Source organism: Lepisosteus oculatus, chromosome 21 (assembly GCF_040954835.1).
Source record: "Lepisosteus oculatus isolate fLepOcu1 chromosome 21, fLepOcu1.hap2, whole genome shotgun sequence".
Lineage (NCBI taxonomy): Eukaryota > Metazoa > Chordata > Actinopteri > Semionotiformes > Lepisosteidae > Lepisosteus > Lepisosteus oculatus.
The window spans coordinates 10,863,747-10,889,988 of NC_090716.1; the positions used below are offsets into that span (position 1 = coordinate 10,863,747).

A 26,242-nucleotide genomic window follows, 5' to 3' on the forward strand; every position below is an offset into this window, starting at 1 on the left:
AACCAGGTTAAAACTGCATTTCACGCACAGTCCACTTCCATACTGTTATTTTGCATTTCATTTGAAGTGTGTTATTTTATATGCTTTTTATTGCCTTACAGATCTAGTAGGAGCAGTCGTCCATTTCCGTATATAAAGAATTCAGCTGGTGTATTTGATCCTTCCAGTATGGTGCAAGATGCACAGAAACTGAAATGACGGTCAGAGAAGTAACGTTCTTATAAAAAAACAAAAACAAATTGCAGTACACGGGAAAGATCTCAAATGAAATTAGGTAGTTAGAATGAGGACTTCTTAAGAGAAATCATAGAACATATTGAGATATTTAATTAAAAATGGTAATGGAAACTAAATTACCCCCCCATTGTTTTTATAACCATTTCATCCAGGTTAAGGTCACCAGGGAGCCAGAGCCTATCCCAACAAGCAACGAGTGCAGTGCAGGGTACACCCTAGACAGGACGCCAGGCCATCGCTATCTGATAAGATTTTTCAAAAATAGTTCTAAATAAATGACATATTTGAACATGTAAATTGCTAAAAATAAATATGTAATTGGAAAATGTCAGAATGCCATCATCTATGTGATGAGAGCAATATCATTTACAGTTGTTAAAAACCACAAAAATAAGAAAAAAGGAAATTGCATGTTGTCCAACATGCACAAAACATTAAAAATACTACACCGATTCTTGAACTACAGGGGCCAATGCTGAAAGCACAAGATTTGCTATTTAGGTCAATACTACTTGTCTTCAGGTATATTAATGGATCTTGTTTATAGTGCACTAAAAACAGGAAAATGTGAAATAAAAATAATTTTACAAAGTGAAACAACTAGAGAGTAGCTGGTCTCTTTTTTTAAATAGACAGCAACCCCGAGCTTGCTACAGGGAAAGAGCCTGACATACTGTATGCAGCAGGTTTAAATAATGAGGTCTACCCTCTTACATCCAAGCTCTTTGAGGTCAGTGCTCATTGATATTTAGCCAACCTATAACATTCAAAATCCAGCTTTAAATGAAACATGCCTAGCATTTTATACTCGATAATAATCAAGATACCTGCAGAAACATTTTCTCACATTGGGTACATAAGCTCGATAATTAACCTTGGGCTTTGTTGAGGAGATGAGTTTAGACGTATGAATGAGGATAGTTTAATGACAATGGCTAAGAACACTGTACACGAAATCTATTTGTGTGATGACAATAATTGGGAAACAAAAAAACACAATAGCTTGGACATAAAGGTGACCTGTATTGTTCACCCCGTACCCTTTTGTGAATATTTGATGTTATGAACTAGTGTGAAGAAAAAAAAAATCATATTCTAGGTTGCCAATAGACCCACATGTACAAAGATTAATTATGATCCCTGCACAAATTCACAGCAGAGAATATTGTAGCAGTGTCAAATTAAAAATGCTCTTTAAAATGCAAAAGCTTTGAACTAAAGAAGTGTCTCAAGAAGTTTTTCCTTTATTGAAAGTTCACCTCTGTTGGCTGATTCAGCTAAAGTTAGAATCCTTTTTCAAATAATAGAATGAAATGTAAAGAGGTCAAAGCAATCAATAAGAGTGTTCAAACAGAATCTGAGGTGCTGTGATGTACGTACATTTTGTACTTTTCCTTTGTACTCCGTTACTATGAAGAAAAGGTTACTTCACCAGCCTTGCAAAGGAGAACCAAAAAGGCATTTTTTGAAAGTAAATTCTAGTTTGTCAACTTGATTTGACTAGTTACTCAAACTGAAATTGTGTATTCCGATTAGGATAAGTTTACCATAACTTCAAAATTAGAACTTTTTTTGTATTGTTGTTACGGAGTTCTCTTTCCATTTAATAAAATCAGAATTTCTAATTTGACTCGTGAAGACCTTTTCTATTTTAACAGTACATTTTTAAACATTTTAATAAATCTAAATAATGAGAAGAAACGCCTTTATCAGTTTGTTGTGTAACCATAGGTGCGCATTTTCCAGTTCCCATCTGGTTTCTTTTGACCATTTTCTGTATTTGAGTCCTGTTGTACACATACCTTTTGACAATCAGTCTTGTTTATAATGTTTATAAATACCAATAATGTTTATAATAAACACTATATGTACATACAGTATATACATGTGTATATTGCGTAGACTAGTCAGTTTGATTTTTATGTCTGTTGAATGTTGTATCCCAGTAAACTGCTATGACAATCTAAACTAAATAAAGGCATGAAGAGTATAACTATTTTAATTGTCAGATAAGCAGTCATAAGCGAGCAGTGTTACACAGGTGGGATAATAAGATTACCTTGATGTTCTCAATATGCTGTTCAAATCATAGTATAGTCTCAAAGTAATACCAAGGTTTCTAACTTCCATCAAATGTTTGATTCAGCTTTCAACATCAACAACACTGAAATAAGCACCTTTCTGAAGTGGATGTTAGGAGCACTTGAGAATAACCTCAGTCTGGTCATAGTGTAATAAAGTTCTTTTCCATCTTAATATCAGGCAGACAGCTGTAAAGTGTAGAAACTGCAGCAGTAGTATCTGATTTAAAAAAAACACACACATATACATTTAAAAGCAATCATGCACCAAAAGCAGTCCTTACGTATTACTTAAAATAAGTGTTATTTTCAAAGGTGGTGCCAGGTGCTGTGAACTAAATGTACTGGTGACTTTCAGAGATGAGACTTCCTCAGCAGTGACCTTGCCATCTTCCTCACACATACCATCTGCCAATGGCTTGAAGTTTTTGTAGATAGCTCTTACAATTTCCTATGCTTTTCATGAAAACAGAATGTGGGAAAAAAGACATTCATGGAGTAACTCATCCATTTCAGTTTAAGGCAACGTTTTAATACAATCTCTGTAATGTCAATTATATAGTGTCAAAATCCAAATATGTAGGCAAAAATAGTATGGTTAATATTTTAATATTTACACTAAAAATCACATTATAACCTTTTTTAAAAAAGTAATTTTTCCTGAAAATATTTACGTAAAGGTTATCAATATCAGTATTGTCAACATCAGAGGCAAAAATAAAATCCATTTGGCAAACTAACGAAGTTTATACTGGCAGTGCTGGATTAGATACAAAAATTAACTGATTTGGTAAGAGTATTATCTAAGTTATAGATAAAAATACAATCAGCATTTGATGCAAATAATTTCAGAACCTCTTTTCTGCTGTTGCAACTCTTTCAGTAATTAAAATACCAAGAAACACCTTTAAATTAAACTTTCCCTTCAATTCATACAACACTGCAAACACAGCAACTTGTTTTTTGTAAAAACCATACACATTCCAAGTCTTCATTGTGATACAGTATTAATAAAAGTGCAATAGCATGTACAAAATGTTTCCTAGTATAATATTAACATTGTTAAACACCCATAGTTAATATATTCACATCAGGCCTCACTGCAAAGTTTTGTTTACATTACAAAATACATTTCTTAAAACTAAAAATACTTTTAAAAAATGCATTAAATGTACCTCATGTACTGTAGCACTAATAGCTATGCAATTAAATAACTCACTTTGCAAAGTTTTTTATATATACTGTATATGGGGACACAAGTCTTCTGTCTTCCAGGATGCAGATTGTTCTGAGCCAGTCTGATACCACCTTAATGTTCGGTTGCTGCTTTGGCTGAATGATAAGAAATAACAGATCAAATTAATTTCATATTGACCTAAATTACCTAAAAGTGTTATCCGTTATAAACAAAAGGAAGACACCAGAAAAGAATATTAACTACAGACAGTTAGCCCCTTCTTTTTGCTATCGTTACTTAAACCTTAAAGACATGACTGTTTTAAGTACATTTTTGCTACATTAATTAGTATGCACCTCCCTTCAAAAACTGTCAAACAAATCTGAGAATTACTACTGTAAGGTGTTGTAACACGTCTGAAATGAGGCACCAAGAGCAACAACTCAAGAGATTGAGCCGACTGCCAATTTCCTCTCTGGAATTCCATCACGAGAATCCAAGGCTAACATCCAGAAACGTGTCAAAACAAAGAGCTTCAAATTGTAATTGTAAGTTTGGCTCAACCGACTGTGTATCACAACTGTAAAGCAATTATTGCAGTTTTTCCCTTTTTTCTCCTTCATGTATTGGTGCCCCTGTTGATAACCATGTGACAAGACCTTGCAAAATTGTAAATTCACCACTAGGTTTGCCTCAACCATCCCGAATGTGTCCCAAGGTTCAGAAAAACAACAAATTAACTGTATCGCTTCTGCATTTAATATCAGGCAACACTATTTTTGTTTTCAAAAAGAATGCCTTTGATTTAAAAAAAGATCTATAGCAATCAAAGCATTAACCCAAAAAACAGTTTTTCTGCAATAGTCAAATATATAGAAGAATTTCTGAAGATATGTTACATTTTTCAGGTCAGAAGTTGATAATGTCATATAATGTGAATGTTAAAGAATATCTATGCCTAGAATGAAAGTTATTGGAGTTATTATAGCTATAGCAGGACATATCTAAGTTAAAAGATCTGTGTCAGATGTTATAAACTTGTATCTTACTCTATTTACAGTTCTAAATATCATTCACAACAATCTTGTGTTACGTGAAGTTGTTTAAGACTAATTTTCTGGAGGGTTAATCTCAGGTTTTTATTTAATAATAAATTAAGTAGAAGGAAATAAGATAAGAGTTTAAGATAAAGTTCTGCAAAAGATAAATAAATAAAAGAAGATAAATCGTTCTCACTGTTGCCTTTAATTGCACACTAAACTAGCATTAAGACTCTGTAAGTATGAAACCATATTCAGACACTACTCATGTCATTCCTTACGGCAAAAATCAAACATTGACAAAATAATCAACCTATAGGGTTCTCTCCTTTCACCCTTTCGACCAAAAGAAGAGTTTTCTAAGTGCTGTTGAAAATTGTGGTGCAATGTTAACTACAATTAGTACTAGTACTAGGCAGTGTTAATGCTAACTGCAAGATCATTTAACCAGTCACAAATGACATCAAGCTTGGCAACTATTAAAACACCCTAGGTTAAACACAGAGGACAAGATGCAACATTAAACAGTGAGAATGGGTTTGAAGATGATGTCTGCAGGAAGGAAAATGCCAGCATTATTTAAATTAATCAGAATATAGACATGAATAGAACATGCTTGAACATCTACCTAAAAATGTTTAACTTAATAAAATACACCTTTTCTGGGGGTGGGGAGTATTGTTTTAGATGCTTTAGAAAATCAAAACACAAAGTTTCACGTTATGATATATTTATGTCAAAAACACTGGATTAAACACCATATTTAATATTTGAAAACAATATAAATTATATTGCCACCATGGTCCTTAGGTTGGAATTTTAAACAAATTATAAAGTATGTCCATAGATAAGATGAGATGAAATAGTGGAGTTAATGGAAATGACATGTAAGTTCAGAAGCCTTTCTATGTGCGTTTACATTTAGGTACATATAAATGGAGGTTATACAGTTAAAGAAAACGTATGGTAGCCTGAACAAGACCTATAAAAAAAAGGAAAATCAAGGATGAGACATGGCCATTCTTTTTCAACTGTGTTAAAGCTTTTATGATATTTTTATAAAGATTAGATAACCCACTTTTATAGACTACTGTAAGAGCACAAGAACTTCCTCAAGACAGTTCTTGAGATCTGCCAGTGAATCTGCATTCAAAAGTGTCACAACAGGCAAATGACCAATAATATAATGGCACACAGTTCGGGTGAAATGACTGTTTAATCAGGCAGTCGTTAAAAAGTGTTGGTCAGTTTGATCCAGAGATTCCACACAAAACTGTTCTCACAATATTATATGATGTGGTTGGGTTGTTTCTCTTGAATGCTGTTTTAGGTTTTAAATTTAATTTGTGTGCTGCTTTCATAGTGCATTTTTCCTGTAATAACATATATACTAAGGGACTATTATGAAAATTACATTATAAAAGCATCCTTCTTGTTACAGGTTACAGATGGCATATAATTGGTATTCTGTTCTGCAGCTGCTTTATCTGTTTTATCATCAAGGTGTGGAAACAAGGGGGTACCACACTTTAGTAATTAGACACAATGATCAAATGCAGCATTTGTCAATAGTTTTTATATATTTTTTTAAGCAGATCTGAATTATGCTTTGCTGGCACAATTAGAAAACCAATTTGCACACAATTCGCACTGCCTGGTTAACTCGGGGGTTGCAAATGTAGATGCTAATGATAAAATGTAATCACTTTGCTCAAATTATGCTTCCAGATTAGCGTTGTAAAATTACAATTGTCTAATGAACATGCTTGCAGTGAAGTGTTAAGTGCAAACCTGATGTTATAACAATTAGCAAAGCTCAAAGCAAATTAACCGTGTTAAATAAGCAGTTAGTTCTTACTTTTTTCTTATTAGACAAATGTGTAGTGAAATCCATTGCTTAAAGGGGAATAAGATGCTTGTGCAACAGAAGGAGTGCATACATAGGGTTCGTACAGCTGCTGTTGAGCTAGAAGGGATCACACACAGGGACAAAGCGACATCAGTTAGATTACGTGGAATAAACAGACATCCACAGGGTAAAACTCTCATTAACAGTGAGGAACTCTGCTGCTACAGCACAGACAACAGAAAACACACTGGTATCACAGTAATACTGTAAGTTAACAAAACGCAAAGGAAGGAGTTTCATTTCAAGAAATGACACATCAATGTCTCTTTTTACAAAAACCTACTGAATTGCATAAAGGGATATTCCTAAACAAAAACGTTGGCTGCAACCTTCAAGAAACTTAAATGGGTGCTTGTCTTACATATTCTGTGAGAAGGCTGTATTGATTGACTCTACAGTGTGATGAAGTATAGTTCTTAAATCCAACCAAGTCTAATAGTATATACTGTATCAAGATGTTGGAATTCTTAAAACTAACTGGCTTCAAAGACTGGCATTTTCTGTCATCTTCTCAAAGAGAATAAAACCCAGAGCTCATGCATCTCTTTCATGTGGATAAATATTAATTCATTAGCTCATAACATTTTAATTGTTAATCACAACATAGCTTTACAAAAGCACTACAAATGCAGATTTTCCAAACAATATGTCTCAATGACTAAGATTAAAAAGTAAAAAAGTTTTACTTGTCGGTTTATTATAATGTATAAATATACAGTACAGTTCTTCCCCACTCCTTTGTGCTATTTTTAAAAAAGTTTAATGGGAATCTATAGCACACGAAAGCTACACAAATGCAGAACAGACTGGTTAATTGATAAGTCACCACACTGAACATCCTGAAAAGACATAAATCAATGGTAGGGCTTGCATGGAGTCTCAGAGCTGTCCAGTGAAGGTTTGAGATGAGTTTAATTGTCGAAAAAGGCCATTTCCAAAAAACACTGAACGAGACACACAAGGTGTATTTCCTCCAGAGCCCCGAATTACAACAGTGTTGCGGAGGATTTTATCGTCTGAGTCCAGTCATGGACACTATACATTATTATCATGAATGTGGGTTTGAGTGACCATTACACAAATTGCTACCTCTTATGGCCCAGTCGCTATTCCTGATAATGTTACCCCCACCTTTTAGCTTTTCCTGAGACGTCATACCACAGTAGATGTTTGTTTAAAATTCACTCAGGCCAGCCCTGCCCTGTCATATTTCTGCAATGAACAACCTCAACTTTCTAAAATGTTCCTACAAAACAAATTAATGAAACACAAACATCACTGAGGAAACTGATCCGATTTTCAAGAAGGCACCGTTTTCTGTCACGATTCCAAACCACATTACGGACAAGAAGGGAAATGATTGGATTAACACCAGAAACACATTTTTAAAGAATCAGAAAACCATTCACAAATGGAATAAAAATGTGTAATGAAAACAGAACACACAAAAGATATTTCTGGGATTAAAACCCAAAGATAAAAGTTTCAACATCACACTGGTCAATTAATGTTTTGTTTTTGTTGTTAGTGACCTTCGTAGTTTTACTCTGTGTTTATGTCATTGTTTGACTTGGGGTAAATATTAATGTTTCAAAAGACAAGTACTACTGTTTGGAGTATAGTTCTGTTTTTCTTACTAAAGGTAGAATCCAGGTCTAAGGTCTAAGTGCGTTTCTTACCTGCTACCTGCTTGCTCCTCTGTGAGGCTTCTGAAGCTAGTGCATATGACATAGTTATGATTCTCTCTTGTTCTTGCAGCGCAGAGTCCAGGTCTGTGAAGTCAGGCTTGTCCACTGTAATGGCTGGTTGTACATTCTGCACGCTGAAACACAGATGGGATAGGTGTCTTCTTCTCTTCAGAGTCTAGTCTGTACATCTAACATTATACTCATTTCTCCAAAGCTTTAATCATGTTACCTAGATCATTCTGATATGTGCTCCACAGTTACCAGACAAAATCAAGTCTGAGTAGATGGGTTGGAAGTGGATAAAGAAATATCCTGGGATAAATCAGAAGTCTCACAAATACTAAACTGGAAAAAAAGTAAAGCTTTTACCAGGTATTTAAGTATTAATGAGTAGGAAAAGTGATTAATTTGCATTTTTGAATGTTTTAAAACCTAATTAGGCTTAACAGCCTAAATTCTGTAAACCTTACTATCAAAATTTTAAAAAACAATCAACAGAAGAAAGTCATTTTTCCAACCAAACATCAAGCTTGATTGCATTCTTCCTTTATTTTAAATAAGGAAATAAGAAATTATATTCAAATAAAATGAATATCAGACATTGCTTTGAGAGGGAATTCGTTTTCATGTATCACTTATATGGAAATGGAGCCAAAAATTCTGGAATGGCCGTCATTTCTATTTTGGGAGGTGTAAATCGTCCCAGTAGACAAGGTTGTCTGTGATGAATTACCTCGATTTGGCAAGGATGCTTTTGATTCTTTCTACTTTGCGATGACGAGCTTCCATCTCCTGAATGCTAAGAGGCTCCTCCGGCTCCGTTTCCACATAGCGTTCCGGAATGGGAACTTTCTCAGGCTTTGATAACTGTGATCAGACAATGAACAGCTCTTCAAGATGGACTTCACCGGGAAATACCAAGAACACAAGGTTATCTTTACTGCTATGACATCAGACATTGTTTAAAGAAAATACGGCCTCGGGTGAGAATCTTCAACTTAGTCACACACAAAGATAAAATGTGTTCGGCGGCAAGCACTGGGGAGTTGAGTGAGACCTCCAAGTTAAAAAGAAGCTTCATCCTCACTGATGATTACAGAAATTCAAATGGTGTAGAAATGACAAAAATGCCAATCAGAATCTTTAAAAAGAAACTCCTAGCGTTATGAAGGTCATTAAAAAGTAGATTCAAGTTTTATGAAGGTCATTCAAATGTATATTAATTTTGGAACGTAAATAGGTAAATACTAAATTATTCAGTTTTACATCTAAAAATGCCACAATTAAAATACATTTTAAAAATACTCTAAATCTATTAAGGGAATGCAACTTGCATATTTTGAACCAGTGCTGGGGAACATGTTTATGTCTCTAATAATTAAGAACAAATGTCAGTACAAATCAGGAACAGTTAAGTCCTGTTTCCACATAAAATCAGAAACAGATCAGAAGTCCTTGCTCGGTCATCATTTCCAGCCTTTCAGTCTCTGTTTTACACATCACTTACTTCATGTTTTATAATCATACATTTTATTTCGAAGTGATTTTAAAAATGTGCTAAAAAAAGTACATAAGTAAAAAATCACAGTAAAATAACCGAATAAAATTGAGAATAAAATGAAATTATAGATCAAAAGTTTATGGTCTATATTTAAAGTTTATAAAAATTATAAATCAAAAGGCATGTTTTTAGCTAATTTAAAAAAGGTTTGTAGCTGCAAAGTGGGCAATGAGTTCCAGAATAAGATGAAGAAGCAGATCTCAGATTATATGTCGGACTTTATTCCTGAAATAAATCTTTAAACTACCCTGATAATTGACAGCTCCGTGTCTTACATACAGTCTAACTTCAAAATCCTGTCTAAATTTCACATGGAGCCAAGGCAATTTACACAGGACAGGAGTTGTATGCAGATCAATTCATGTTTATTCCTTATACATTTTTGCATTTTACATATTTCCCCAAGAAGAAAAGTAAATGTACTCTACAAGCAGAAAAGTATTACATTGTTAGCCTGTAAACACATGCAGTTTGCCTTGTTCATGAAGCCCTGTCCCCAACTCAGCAGATGGACTTACTTTCATTAAGAGAAAGTAAAACATGGCAAAGTTGCCCAACTAAGAAACACTTTGCGCCCAGAGATAATGAGAAAGGCCCTCTGTTTTCCCCTTCAGTCTTTACCTCTCGGCTGATATCTAAATCATAGTCCTGCGGTTCCAAGTCCAGCTCCTTCATTGGCACAGCGTGAACAGTGAGCCACTCTTCCTCCTGCTCTCTCGCGCGCTCCTCCTCCTCCTTCTTCTTGGCGTCGTTGTCATCGCCGCCGCCGCCGCCCCACGCAGCTCGCTCCAGGAGCTGTAAATCAAACTCCTGCTCTCGCTTCCACTGACAGGCAAACAGATACACCGGCATGTTAATCTCCTGAACGGCACCGCGCTAGCGTTGAAGCTCAAACAGACAGCACGGACACTTGTATCATCTCACATCGCCACTGGACAGCTGCCTATTTCCAACGACACATTTTTACATAATGTTTTCTTGCATTATTGTGGGATTATAGCCCAGACGGGCTCATAAAACAGCATTCTGAGAATGGGTGATGCCCACAGAAGTCGTCACCTGCCCGAACGTGACTATTTCAGAAATTAAACTTGGTACACCTGGCTTGATCCTAACCCAGCGGCAAGAAGCACTTTGCCAGTTGGACTAACAGATCTAAGAGTCCTACTGATAGGGGTCTAGCCTGACTTGCCATCGGTCCTCGTGTGGTTATTCCCTTTTAAGAACAGGATCAATCCAAGTTAACTAACGCCAGTGCCAACACTAGATGTGTCTGCACTGCGGCAATATTTGACAGGTCGAGATTCTGTTGTCAATTCTGCACTGCCTTTTGCTCCTTTACTGAGCCTCCCACTTATTATATACTGTTTTGCATAAAAAGGTATTTTAAAAAAATAATAAAAAATGAAAGGTTCTGAAAGTCTACTGTCATGTATTCCGTATACTTTAGGTGTGCAAGATGACTGTGATAGATTTACAAAGGAGCTCGATCCAGAAGCTTGCAAGGCAATTGTGTAAATTGCAATCCTATAAATTGAAGTCAGCTGATTAAATCCTGACTCGGCAATGCTATGCACTGAAAAATAATGTTGCTGGTCAGAAAATACCTTTTCCATTTTGTACGCAATGCATTCACACTATTCCCCATTGCCTCAACACTCAGTGTTGTATTCTCACTGTATATTTAATGGCAAAAGTAGCAGAAACAGGAAAGATCCAGAAAACTGAAGACAACCTTAAAACTGTAACAACTATATCTAAATATTAGATCTAAACCACCAATTCTGAATCAAAATGTGGATTCATAGTGAGCACCTTGGTGTACATTTTACTGACATTCCATTTCCCAGGTAGAGTGACAAATGTTTGTGACATTTTGATTCATCCTCTATTAGATACTGTCTAGATGCCTAAGAAGCATGGTCTCATCATTCATTTTCCACTTTGGGTTCATTTCATTCAGCTTAATACTGAAGGGTCTCAGGGCAAGGAATTTACCAGTATGTCTGTTGCCTTAAGAAACAGATACTTTGCTACTAGGTAACTTCATAGGATCATGGTCACCAACTGTGTGTGGAAAATACACATGTTCTTCAGTTTTCATATTATTCACAGATGCAAACATAGGGATGATCTCATTAGTTATACCACCCCATGCACTTTTGATATTTACTGAGCATTAAAAGAAACTTTAATTCTATGCATGTTTTTATAAAAATCAAGTATATGGATTTTGGCTATTAATGAAATGTCTTTGGTGCTATTATGAATAGTCATTCATGACTGTGATACATTGAAGAGACAAAGTGGGACAAAGAAGCATAGTTCCATCATTAATTTTCCACTGAGTTCATTTCATTCAGCTTAATAGTGAGGGGTCTCAAGGCAGGGCTCAGAGACCAGTGAATAAACACGTGCTTCGCCAGACTATACGAGGAGAATGCGATTACATCTGTAGCCTGGTGCAAAGCATCTGTCACAGATGTTCAGCTTGTATTGTTTCCAAATGTGATTCTCACATTAGAGCCCCAACTGTTTATGCCAAATTGTTAGCATAATACATTTATTTACCATGTCTGTTTTACAAAAACAGAAGCGCACCTATTATATGTTTGTGATTTTCATTGTTGTGAATTTATTGCAGCTATAATAGGTTTCTTTTTATGCTCAGTATAAGAACATTTAAAAGCACTATTAAAAAAAATCTTATTCAGCACTTTTATACACCAATAAAATACATTCAGAAAAGGTCTGAGGCTTCTTCTCAACAGCAGGATATGTCCCAGCTCTTACTCAGCATTTCCTTTACTTTTGCATAAACATGTGCAGGAATATAGCTATAGATGCACAACACTTTGCACAACAAAGGAAACATCCGTGGCCTTTGTCCAAATACATTCATTGGCATGAGAAGATGCCATTAATGAGTGCCAAACAAAATAAAAGACATCCAGCATTAATCTGTTCACATCAATACGTTCTAGGGCACTATGGTAAAGCTTCGTTTTTGGCTCCATATCGAGTCCAAAGGGATGCGCACATATACGGTATGTATGTATACGTGTATAAATACATACACCCATATACACGTTTTAAAAGGAAGAAAAGTCTGAGCTAAGGAATAAAACCCTGCTAAACAGCTCAAGAGGCAAGGATGTTCCCACACTGACAAAACCCAAGAAAATGACCGGCAAGGCAGCAGTTGGGTCTTTTGTATGTGACGGTAAGAAAACAAGCTGCCAGCAAGTGCCAATCTCCCAAGTACGGGTACAGTCACCCATAAGATGCAAATAGCACAGCACTACTAAGAGCACATTCTGAAAGCATGCATGTTGCTTTATATAGCAGTGCTCAAGCATTAGCATTCCTCTAACTTGTAATCCCCAGATTGACTCATATCTTTGAATTCCTGAACAGACATGTAATCGCTTCCCGTTTAATGAGGAAGCCGTCCAAGTGTGATGCCAGTTAAATGTGTTCTCCTCCTTTTAAGGAAGCTACACAAGCAGGAAGGATCATAGTATTTCTTTATGAATCAAATTAAGGTACCAAGCTCCCCTAATATGAAATGGTGAGAGACAACACATACAAAGAAATCGAGGACAATACTGGTGATGATTTACACGGTTTCATCAATAACCAATATATTTATACAGTACATTTGATCAGCGTATCATCTCCTCTATAAAATGTATAATTAATAGTGAAACTGTCCTATATAAATCCAGAAACTAGGAATGTTATACAACTGAGAAAGGTGTGTATACTCCTTCATAAACCATATTAAGGTACACAAACAGTAGACTGCTTTAAAGAAGCTTACAGTATATTAGTTAAAATAGTGTGTTATGAAAAAAACATTAAGGACATTCCTTATGTTGATTTAACAGGAAATATATACCATTTACTGCTTTCCAAAAATGTATTTAATTCTGCAGAAATGCATTTTTAGGATGCTATAACACAATACTCCACCTATGCAGTCCATAATGAAGGAGTCCTAAACTTAAAGTACACAGCATGTGATTTCTTAAAGGATTCTGTGGAGTCCGACTCAACCAAAATACTCAGGATTTCATTCCACTATGTCATGAATCCTCTTTTCCGTCTTAAATTGCCCTGAACATAATTCCAACTTGTGTAACCAAGTTCTTGTGTTGTTTTTCATTTTGAAGAAATCCCTTGAGATGGCCAAGTCAATTCACTTCAGGATTTTGAATACCTAAATTCTGTAAAATGCCTCCACATACAGTAATCTTCATTGTGACACACACAAATACTGGATCCTGCTATATCAGCACCCACTGCCCAACCACCACCTTTGGTCTGGGAGTCAAATGTTTATACAGCATGTATACTGAGCATGCATATCTTGGAAGTTAAAGGCAGAAATTTGTTAATGTTTTTCAGGAAGGAAATACACCATCTTAAACTGAATTTACTATCCATTTTTAACTACACAAAGCTACAAGGTATTCAGAATTGTCTACCTTGCAGCAGCAGGCCCACTTTGGGTGGGAAAGTGTCAATGTTGTGCAAGTATGTGTCTGAAGCTCAAGCTCTCAGTGCTCAGCATGTACAGTATCATTACATCAGAGATATTGCCAGGAGTGGGGATTAATTTCCTTTTTAAAGTTTCAGAAAGGCATTACTAATTTAAATGGCAGGGAAAGGCACCTCTCTCACTGTACACATCAATCCCAGGCGTCATTGTGATTTAAACAGAAATGTGTGTTCAAAAATATATAATACCAGCAATGAAAAACCCGGCCAATATGTATTAGCAAAGTGTTTTATTTATTTAAGTGGAAAGTTCTACATTTAAAAAATATGAGTTGTGCAATTTATATTCCACTCGCAGATTAATCTGATTAGTCTTCATACGTTTTCAAGGATTATTTAAAGAATGTAGTTTAATTATTAGAGACGTACAAACAATGCTGTATTGATAGACTGCTGATGCTACAAGCAGTTTCCAAAGGGCACTGACATATCAGTATTTGTACAGAGATTTTTCAACATTGTATGCAGAGTTAATTCACCTCCTATTGACTTGCCTTCATAATGAAATTAAATAACACTTAATGCTAGCAAACAACTTTCAGGATCAACTACACAGTGTAAATGGTAATTGTTCAAGTCAGAGAGCTACATGTAATCACTTATGCACTAGATATGGTCTCACAATGTCAGACCTATTGAACACAAGCATACAGGGTCAGAAGTTACAGTATAATTTACGTAGAAAAAGGTTTCTAAAAATGAAGGCAAAACACAAAAAAGCAATGATATACATGTCATTTTCATGGCAGACGTTTGTAAAAGCATGGAAGTTAGCATATGTCCATTCACTGTATGTCATATCATACAGTCAAATCGGACTCCTGTTTTTCTAGGAAAAGCAGGAGGGCTAGCCATGGAAAAGTTATGTTGTTACTGGAATGACTATGCTAAAACAAACTTATGGAGTAAAAGGGTGTGCAGGACTACATTTTATGCATCTTTCAGTAGCTAAAAGAAACACAATGATGCCTGGGTGAGAGGGAAACCAGTTAGATGCCATTATTATGGATTCAATATTAGAAAGCCTGGGGGAAGATGACCGATACACTGCTATAAGTGTGAGAGCTTGTGCAATGGCTTAGGTACAGGAGGGGTGCATGATAAAACCTTGATGTTACAGCAGAAAAGAGAAATCATCCTTTACAATGAACAGCACAGAGGAAGTAGGCAACTCCTTGCAGCAGGAATGTGTTAGTGGCAGAGAGAGATTAGCACTTCAGAATACTTCATCTTTCTTTCACTCGTCACCAGATCCCACACTAGACAGTGCTGGAGATATTAGCCTTAAAAACTGAGCCTTATGGAGGCCTTCCAGATACATGCATCATTGAAAGCCAAATTACATACTATATAAAAAATACATGTTTAGCCACTGTACAGGATTCAGAAGTCACAGGATAAACAGAACTAAAATGTGTTTATGGATAAATTAAAATGTAAGTCATATTAACACTGCCGTTTTTATAAAATCCCTTGAAGAGCCAAAAAACCCCATAAGAAAATAATCTGAAATTTGAAGAAGTGAATTTTGAAAAACTGTTGTAAACCATTATTAGTAATTGAGAATTGTGTAGCATGCCTTTCTTTTAGAAGCATGGCTTACCTGCACCTAGTGAGGTCTGAATCTGACAGCACGCTTATTCTTTTAAATTGAACTTTGAATTTGAAGTAAAACCACTTATTAAAATTATTTTGCACAACATAGCAAATATATAAAAGATACAAATTATGCAAACGCATCAAAATATTTTAGTGCGGTTTTAAATAGTAATGTACATAATGTACATTTTTTCTCTGTACTTGAAAGTAAGTTCAAAAAGGGCTTCTTTCTACTGTTATAACACAGTACATTCAAAATCTCCTCAGTTTTAGGAATAACTCCTTATCCACCTCCCTCCAGACAGACTCCACTCCCATCTCTGCAGTCACCACACTTCACAAACCAACTTACCTGCAGTACTTGCTACCTATCTCTATAGTCTTTTAAATTATTAATGCACTTGTGCTATTGTAACCGAGTATAGTACAACTATTAATACAGTATTAATATATTATCTCTTCAGACCACAGTTGAGTTCCTCATGACTATAAGTAAGAAAATACTGACAGATGTTAAATGCCCCAGCTGTTAAGTACAATGCGTTTCGTTTTTGGCAGGACATTCTAACGTACTGAGCCCACGTCTGCAGAGACGGGTCTGGAGGTGGAGCCGGATGACATGGCCGCTCGCTCTCCCTGACTCAGAGTCCTCTTGCGCTCCCGCACCAGCGCCTTCTGGTGTCTCTTCATGCGTTCGAGCTGCTCCTCCGCGCTCATTCGGCCTTTCTGATGCTCCCCAGAGTACAGGCGCTCTAAGGCACTCTTTGGTCTTTCCTGCAAGGACTGTGAGTGGAGCAGAAATTAGCAACAACAACAACAGAAAAACAACAAGGAAAAAGTTTCTAACAGCCCCTGGTAAATTCACGTGTTTACATTTTTCATTAATATACAGTGTAAAAACAGGGGCTGCTTTTCAGGGCCCATGGCAACATTGAAGCAATAATTAATTCACATTGCGCAGAGTCTCACAAGTTCAATTTTCTTCCCCCTCAGTGTCTCATGGTGCGTAACATGATGTGAATCTTACATTAAAAGATTTTAAGGTTTCAAATGGGTTAAAATGGTGTTTGTTATTGCTGCATATAACTATATATTATTTCCTTTATGCACTAATAATTAAACCTTAGCAAATTTAAAATGTTCTTGACTTAAGATCCTAGTTTGATTACAAAGCACAATGACAAAGACTATAACTCTGAGATGCAACTACATGTTTCTGGAACAAAAGAAATCTAATGAAGGGTCTTTGTTTTTATATATTAAAATAAGGTAGGATGTCCTCTTTGCTCAGATCAGATCCTTTTGCTTCTTCTATCAAAGGTGAAGCCTGTTGTAAATTTCTCATTCTTCAAGTTGCACTGTTCTTGCAGGGCAGAAACAGACATACCTTTAAACCAGATGGAGAAACTCCTCTTCTAAGGGTAACATAGGAGGAAATGCTTGTGGACTGGTTCAGTCTGGAGGTGGAGCCTGCTAGTCCTAAGGCAAGAGTAATAATGTCACTGTCCATAATCAATACTGCTTCTTCACATTCACATAAAACCTAATAACCCTGGGATCTGAGATGATTTTTCTTTGCCACACACTAAACACTAAAAAACAGTCTCATCATTATTTCCTGTAACTATTAATTGTGAATATAGTACTAGTTCATTAAATCTACCAGCATAACAATATAATTTATACAGTAAGAAATGAAGGTTCCTCCTACCTCTACTTGGTAAAGTCTGGTATCTGCTGTCAGGATCCTGAGCGCTCATCTGACTGTAGCTACTTCCTCCGCTGAAAAGTTCAGGCTCGCTCATGTACGATCGCAGCTCCACACTCTGACACAGTGGAGGGAAAGTGAAATGCTCCAGTCAATAAAACTCATTTACACCTTCAAAATTGTTCCAGCTCCCTTAAATTCTACTTTTATGGTGCCTGCCTTAATCATGCTGCTTCAAAGCTACTTGCATCTCACACTACATTAAAGAAATCAAAAGCTTAACAATTAATATGAGACAAAATGTCAAACTTTAGGAAAAAAAGTTTGCATTGTGAGAAAGGACACACACCTTATAATCACCATTAACATATTGGCCAATTTCTCTGTCCCTCTTTCTCTCGTCAGACTGGCGTTTGAGACCGCGGACGGACGTGTGTCTGATGACCGAGGCTTCCTTCGGAAGTGGCGGGACAGCAGGCGGTTGGTCATCAGGACTATACAGCTGGGGCAGGGGTGGTCTGGGAGGAGCCTCATCCTCCACCTGGAAAAACAAACACAATGCTCCCAAAAATCACCCTCATATGGGGAAGCACCAGAAACAGCCCTTCTGCTTGAAAAGCTGCAACCCTTCTCTGTTCATGACAAAACTAAAAGGGAATGCAATTTTAAGAGTGCTACACAATCCCTAAAAGAAGCCCTTATTGCTTTGACAGAGGTGTGCAGTTTTCCTTTAAAAGGATTAAATTCTCAAGCACATTTTTCACAACTCCCTCGAATATTCATGTCTTGTTGATTAGTTCTGGAGCACTCATTTATTATCCAGCGGTTTTCCTATTTCTTAATAATGTGGCTTGAAGACTTTTAAAGACTTCTTACCCACTAAAACACATGAGCCAGCACTCTAGAGCCATCGCTCACCTGCTTTGGCACGGACTTGCCCGATGAGTGGGGCTGCTGCAGGAACTGTTGGCTGTACAGCTGTGAATGGTGGGGCGCCCTGGTCTCTGGGGCAGGCTGGACAGGGCTCAGCTGTGGGCTGCGGGTGGGAACTGGCACTCTCTCCAGCGTGGAGACACCGAGGGGCAGAGAAGGCACTGAGGACAAGGACACTGAAGGCACAACTTTCCTCTCTGCAGAAGACAAAGAACTTGCAGGGACAGGTCCAAAAATGCCAATCTTGCTTCCATTCTTACTGATTAATCAACGAAAAAGATGATCTTTGATGATTAAATTTGGTCATCAAAATGTTATCCAGATCTCTGTTGTTAAAAATGATTTATGAGATGATGCTTCTTTACGAATGCTATGGACACGACAAAGATTTTACTTTGTTTTCCTCAGCACTGAAGAGGGTTTTCAACTAAGATGGCATTATGCGAGGCCCTTACCTAATGTGTATTCTTACACTTAAAGGATTAAAAAAATAAAGAGGACAAGGGAATATAAATTCTCCTCACCTGGATATTTCATAGAAGCAATGGTAACTTTGTAGTTGGCTTTATTGGAGCTTAGTCCAGCCATGACATCCTCGATCCGCCACATATCTTTTTTCGTTTGGGCTTTCTCCTGCTTTAAAGGATAAATATAAATGTTCCCCAAAAAACTGAACATGATCTGAGAATTTGCAGATTATCCATTTGGGACTCCTAGTGCAGACAGACCTAATCACGCTCATTGTGACACATGCCTTTTGCTTTAACAATTAGCTGATTTACTGATGTAGTTGCATGTGTACGTAAAGGTTTTCTTCATTTAAAATTAATTTACTCCTTTGAAAAGAGAAGGTATAAGTAATTTAATAAGACAACATGCTAAAACTCATGAGCCTTGATCTCCAAGATAAAGTCCTTGGGAAAATTCACTACTTCTGTTCAATGACTTGAGACAGGTTTATGAGTATGCAGATGATCATAATACAACCATAATAAAACAGCAATTGTGCTGGAATACTGAAATTAATTATAGACACAGTAAGTGAAAAGTGAAACAAAAGCAATACATTCAAGGCAAAGACAATACAGTTACACAGTGATGAACCATGGGATTTCACTTTATTAAAACACTAAATCTAAAAATTAGAATAAGAATGTGAAAACAGCACTACATTATTAACCTTCTTTAATGGTCTGGGAGTAAAGTAAAGTGAAGAATAAAACTAATTCTATCTCTATGAAACATGGGTTCTGTGTGGATTTGTTTCCACTGAGCTAACAATGTTTAAGATGATGTTTGAGTTATAGATCAGATTATTGACTGGAGAAATTGCTACTAATAGGCACAGTATACTATATACGGTATGTATAATATTCATCTACATTCAACACTAAGTATCAAAACCTTCTTAAAAACCTTGAAAATAATGTGAAACAATTAAAGGTCTGATTTGAAAAGAAAATTAATCCTAAAATTAAGTCTGGGTTTATTTAAGCAAAACTCTTTCCAGATCTGGTAATGTTCCTAAAAATACATTTATTTCATCTGGAGCTATTGTTGCATTTTCACTGTATTATTTACTTCTGCTATACATTGAGTTCAGTTTCAGATTGGTGATTTTAAGGAGAAATTACTACTGGTGAAAAATACAGCTGTATTTGCAATACTGTACTACAATTAAAAAAATAAATAAAATAGCACTCAGAATTAAAACATTTAAAGGCATGGGAATATCTAAAATGTTCCTGGTGGTCTAATTTGAGAGTAAAGCCAACTCTGACCCTAAATTTGGATGTATTAAAATAATCTTTCCTGATTATATTACTGATTATTTGGAGTAGTGGTTGTGTTTTCACTGATATATAAGCATGGTCCAGTTGTAGTTTTTTTAAATTTGTAACAGATTCTCATTTGTGGTTTGCAGATTCCAAAGTCAGGGAAAAAAGCAGAACAGAGATAAAATTCAACCCTTCGTTCAGCACTGAAGCACCAAGTGCTCAACACCAGGTTCAGCATTTTAGAAGAATGAGAAACAGTATTATGAAGACAAACCCATGAAAATGCACAGCAGCATTTCCATTGACTGTAGAAAAGAAGATGCAGGATTAAATTCTTTTTTGCACAAGGTTAGATTAAGAGGAAAAATGAAAGCAGAAAGTCTAGAAATGGAAGAAATAAAAAAGATAGTCTGTTTCTATTAAATGAACGCCCACTTCTCCCCATGCTGTGCTGAGGGATAGTAAATCAAACACCGTCACTACAGGGAGAAAAAAGTCATGCTGATTTTTTTCATCATTCACACCATGATGCTTCAAGAGCTTTGAATCATTCCAGGTTGCACTGTGATTGACTGGTAGGAAGACATTTTATCCAAGCTTTATTAAAATAACATTACCCTTCTCTACAGATAATTAGGGGCAGAAAAATTATCTAAACTAATTAAAGTGTCACGCTATGAAAATGTTACATTTTAGATTATTAAACCAAAGACTTGGAAACAAAATAGTGACATGCATTGCAGAGCAAGTTACACAACAAGAAACCGATCAAGATGCAATAGTTCCTAAACTGGTTTACTGTACGTGCAACCTAGGAGGGCTACAATGTTTCAAAATTGCTCACCTGGACTAGAACACTTCTGCTAATTTGTTCCTGCAGACCGTCTCTGAGCTGCTTTAAATCCAGTTCAAGCCTTTCGTACTCATTCCAGGAATTTTCCATTTCCTATCGGATAGACCAGCAAATGTAAAATGTAAATGTAACAGGGGAAAGAAAAGGGGACTCAGAAGCTATTTCACAGCAACCCAAACACATTGTAAAAATAAGCAGCTGGAGTTGCGTCTTTAAAATACACCTCATGGCTCTCACTGACAATAGTAAATATCATGACTGTTAGTTAATAGTTACTGCTTAACGTAAATGGTAACTGGAAAACAGCAGTTCCACGTCAAGTATGCACCTCAAAAATTCTTTGAGAAATGTAAAAATGCTTCAGCTATTATAGAAAATGTGGACTTGTGTTAGGCTGTATTGAATTTTGATTTTACATCAGCAATTTTGTTGATAAGCTCAGGAAAAATTATATTAAAATACTTGGATGACATTTCCATGGATACATTTCTGCGTATTTACAGGTACATTATTTCTGCAGATGCTAGTTTGTTGACCACACCAGGATTTCCAGAAGACAGTCCCTCTTCCTTTTTTGAAGGTCACCCCAGATGCAGGCAAATAGTGAAGACCTACACCATCCACTCACAGATTCTCCTGATTTTTTCCCCACGATGTGTATTTGGTGCAACAAATGAACAAAGTCTTAAAACGTCTTTAAGGAAAAACAACTAGACTGAAATAGCAAATATTTCATGGAAGTGGGAAGTGCAACCACTGTTCCCTGTATTAACTATACTGTATATTTACATACTGTACATATACTTTAATTTATTGTGGTATCTAACACTAGGCATTCAGAAATCAGAAACTGAGAAATTATACTCTGTCCTTCAGCCCGGAGACTGGTTTTCTTCCTGTTGGTAAATCACCAGCAAGATGAGGTGGATTTAAGCTCTTTGGAGCTCACCGTCGACAGCCTGGAGATCTCAGCCCTGATGTGAACCACATCTTCTTGCAGTAGCCTTTGCTGGTAGGCAATCTTTTCTGCATGAGCGGGTTGGTCTCTGTAGTGCTCCATCTGTGTGTGGGACACATCTAGCACCGATTCCAGCTTATCCTGCAAAGGAGGTGTGAACATGATCTGTCAAATCACCTATTATTTGTTATGTAAGAATATGAACGAAAGAAACGGAGTCCTTTCATATACCATAAACCATTCACACATCGGAAAAAAAAAACTCAAGAGAATTTTATTAGGGTCACTGACAACTCTCCCACATCTCTCCCCTCCTCGGAAGAGGACAAGCATGTGGAGTCATAGGAGCAGAACATAAATTATGACAAAGAACAACTTGATTTGGATCACAGTAATCTTTCACAACTTGAATTTTGGATTCATGACATTAGCCCTTTGATTCATGGTGTCCATTAATACATTCAACACTCAAGGAAATGACCATAGGACAGTTGCTAAAGTATTGTTACTACACGTCGTGCAACAATATTGTACATCTCTTCATTGTCTAGGTTATTGTAGTGAGTTTTAAAAACACTAGTAAACATGGATTCTGGACAATATTATCATTCAAAGAACTTAGATTCTAAGGTTACAATGTAAGACCTTATTCAAAGTAATTAAAAAATTATATGTACAGTATTCCAATACCAAAATTAATAAAAGGAGTGTTTCATAAAACACTTTATTGCCAACAAAAAGACTCTTCATTTTAGTTTACATGTAAGAAGACTGGGTATTAACTACATGATGTTCTTTGTCAAAATTACATCTAATCAAAACAATAGTGAGTCAATCCAGTAATTAACACAGTACTACCTTATCTTCCTTCAGAGTTCGGATCTTGGTTTCCAGCTCTTGAAGAATTTTGTCCTGTTCACACAACCTGCTTAACTTTACCTGTAAATGAAACAGTGATGACAGAGTTAGCAACACCTACACAACCTTGTAGTTTATACAGTACACAGTACACAGTTAATGCAATTATATACTTGGGGTTACCTGCAGGTTTTTTAGGTACTGTAGCCTTTAATTCACCAATTTCTAAAGGCCTGGAACAATTTAACTATACTCATTTAAGCAATATAGATATCAATTGGGACAAAAAATTGAATATCCTTTAGCTTTCAAGGACTAGTATTCCATTCACTAAAACATTACTTTCTCAGTTGATCATTAATGATATTGTGACATTCCTGGATGTATATTCTTATTGCAGATATTCAATATAGTGTCATTAAAAGCAATCCCTATAAAACCAGTAGATATTAAGTAGAAAACAAAATATTCTTACTCTTCATTTGAAAAAAAATGTTAACTTCACTTTAATATAATACCAGTGATAACTGTCAAAGTTTATTGTATCCTGATTTCTTCATAGCAAGCAAAGATTACACATATATTCACACAGGTGTTTAACTCCATATATGACAATAAATATATGGATTGGATAGTTGATTTGTAGATGTCTTCACAGCTAGAACCACTGTCATTTACATAATGTTATACATGTAGATTTCTGACAAAGATACCAAAGTTTTAAATGAAGAGAAACACATTTGAATTACTATATAAAGCAATATACTATACTATTTACAATAGTACATCTCTTATGAATTTTTCCACTTTCTTTAAAACCAATATTCCCTTAAATATCCATGCCAGTTTTATAAAAAATACAGTGTATTATTGTGTTTATTATGTAAATAATTTATTATGTAGACTAATACAAGAAGGTTCTTATAAAATGTTAAAATGAAACAACATTACGATGAAAAGATAGGACTTCCAACTTATTTATCTTTGAAAATAAAAAAAAAACAAAAATAAGGATTACAAAGATCAAACTGAAAAATTGAACAGCTCAAAAAATAAATCCCATTGCATGTTTTTTTCTCTTTAAATTGAAAGCTTGAAATACAAGCACTGGTCAATATCCTCTCAATCTTCTGCTCTTCTGTGTGACTGTTAGATCCTCCCTTATTTTTCAGATACTGCATTATTTTCCCTTCCCCTTATATTATAGTTCAGACTCCTTCCTATTGAAGCAAGTCTTTCCTTAAAGAAAAAGAATAAAACAGCAGTTTATCCATGTGTCTTGCTGGCTTTATCATGCTATCAATTGTAGTCAATTTGTGGGGAATAAAATGGGGAAAGGAAATATTTCCAGTGTATTGCTGTATATTATGTGCTCTTTCTGTGGTGTTATTAACTGAAACTGACAAAGATTTTAATTCATCATATTTTGAGAACAAGCATTTACTGCTAGCTGAATCGTTGCCTCCAAATGACACTTGCTTTACTTACTGTAGGTCAAATAATGAAATTAAATTACTGGATTCAATTTTTAATGCTTACAGGCCAAAAGTGCACTTAAAAATAAAATCAGTTTTAGACTAAATGGAAGGCGTTTTTATACTTACATCAACATCACTTTCGGCTATTTTAACAGGTTTTGCGGATCTTTCTTTGAGACTATCACGACCCGACACCTGGAGAAGCCAAAAGTACAAGTGCTCAAAGTTATTTGGTTGATTTTTCTTTGTTATCCTGTAGCACCCAAAAGAAAAACAGCATGAAGTCACAAAAATGTATACAGTTTTATGCAAATGTATGTGCAAAGGTTTAGGCACCCCAAAGTTCTGTTGATTTTCTAAGTGAAAAGAAGTTAACAACCTCTGCAGCGAACAAACAAACTTGACATATTTCTGCAAATATTAATACAAAGTTAGTATTTATTTGCTAAATTTAACAGAGTGAAAAAAATAAAACAGTAAATGTGACTTGCAAAAGTTTCCAGTTGATCCACTAGTGTTATTTTTTTGTAAGGTCTCAGAACTTAATTGACTCGTTAGGCCTTAATCTAAGTCAGGTGATGACAATTCCAGAGCTTAATAAATTCTCTGACTCTTCAAACCTCTCAGGGTGTTGTGCTTACACTCAACAACTATGGGCTTCTCTAAGCAGATGACTGAGGATCAGAAAATAAAGATAATTGACTCTTACAAAGAAGGGGAAGGCTATAAAAAGATATCTTAATGCTTCCTGCTTGCAATTTCCACTGTCCAAAATGCCATTAAAAAATGGAAGTTACTGGGAACTGTTGAAGTCAAGACAAGATCTGGAAAACCAAGAAAAATCTCAGATAGAACTGCTCGTAGACTGGTCAGGAATGCAAAGCAAAACACCCAAATCACTGCAAAGGACCTGCAGGAAGGTTTAGCTGGCACAGGAGTAGTGGTGCACTGGTCCACTGTGCAGCGTTGCTTGCACAAACATGATCTGCATGGAAGAATCATCAGAAGGAAACCTTACCTGCGATGTCATGACAAAAGTCAACATCTGAACACACAACACTTAGATAAGCCAGAGGCATTTTGGAACCAAATGGTGTGGTCTGATGAAGTAAAAATTGAACTCTTTGGTTACAATCACCAAAGGTACATTTGTAAAAAAAAAAAGGAGAAACATTTGAAGAACACCTTGCCAACTGTTAAGCACGGGGGTGGATCTATTATGCTTTGGGGTTATGTGGCACAGGAAATATTGTGCGGGTAGAGGAAGAATGGATTCAACAAATCCTGGAAGCTAATGTCCCACAGTCAGTGAAGAAACTGAAGCTGAAAAGAGGTTAGATATTACAACAAGACAATGATTCAAAACATACTTCAAAATCAGCCATGAACTACTTAAAGAAATGAAAGATTAAGGTTTTGGAATGGCCTTCACAGTCTCCAGACTTGAATATTATTGAAAATCTGTGGGTAGATCTCAAACATGCAGTGCATGCAAGACTATTCTAAGAATATCCCTGAACTAGAAGTGTTTCGCACGGAAAAGTGGGAAAAAATTCCTAAAGCAAGAACAAAAAGACTGTTAGCTGGCTATGAGAAAAGTTCGGAAGCTGAGATTTCTGCCAAAGGGGGCGTTACTGACTGATCGGGTGCCCAAACTTTTGCACTGCCATATTTACCATTTTATTTTTTTCAATCTGTTAAATTCAGCAAATAAAAAGTAACTGTGCATTAAAATTTGCAGAAATATGTCATGTTTAAGTTTGTTTGCTGTAGAGGTTGTGTTAACTTCTTTTCACTCAGAAAATCAACAAAACATGTAAT

The 26,242-nt window shown here is 35.9% G+C and overlaps 1 protein-coding gene across 17 annotated transcripts in view; it reads right to left on the reverse strand.

The window, feature by feature from the left end:
• Nucleotides 1-2,220: 2,220 nt before the first annotated feature.
• The window catches only part of plekha7b (pleckstrin homology domain containing, family A member 7b), a 121,993-nt gene continuing 97,971 nt past the window's right edge, over nt 2,221-26,242 (reverse strand). For 14 of the 17 annotated variants that reach the window (XM_015338123.2, XM_015338120.2, XM_015338125.2 and 11 more), the window contains 14 exons: nt 24,548-24,616; nt 22,944-23,024; nt 22,077-22,226; nt 21,119-21,220; nt 19,021-19,132; nt 18,482-18,693; nt 17,913-18,104; nt 17,567-17,681; nt 17,243-17,334; nt 16,429-16,638; nt 10,315-10,518; nt 8,866-8,999; nt 8,124-8,266; nt 2,221-3,650 (listed from right to left, as the gene is read on the reverse strand). In XM_015338123.2, coding sequence (XP_015193609.2) covers nt 3,628-3,650; nt 8,124-8,266; nt 8,866-8,999; nt 10,315-10,518; nt 16,429-16,638; nt 17,243-17,334; nt 17,567-17,681; nt 17,913-18,104; nt 18,482-18,693; nt 19,021-19,132; nt 21,119-21,220; nt 22,077-22,226; nt 22,944-23,024; nt 24,548-24,616 — 1,839 coding nt within the window. In that variant the 3' untranslated portion in view covers nt 2,221-3,627. The remainder of the gene's footprint in view (nt 3,651-8,123; nt 8,267-8,865; nt 9,000-10,314; nt 10,519-16,428; nt 16,639-17,242; nt 17,335-17,566; nt 17,682-17,912; nt 18,105-18,481; nt 18,694-19,020; nt 19,133-21,118; nt 21,221-22,076; nt 22,227-22,943; nt 23,025-24,547; nt 24,617-26,242) is intronic. The other 3 variants (XM_015338121.2, XM_015338132.2, XM_015338137.2) reach the window with 1 other exon arrangement.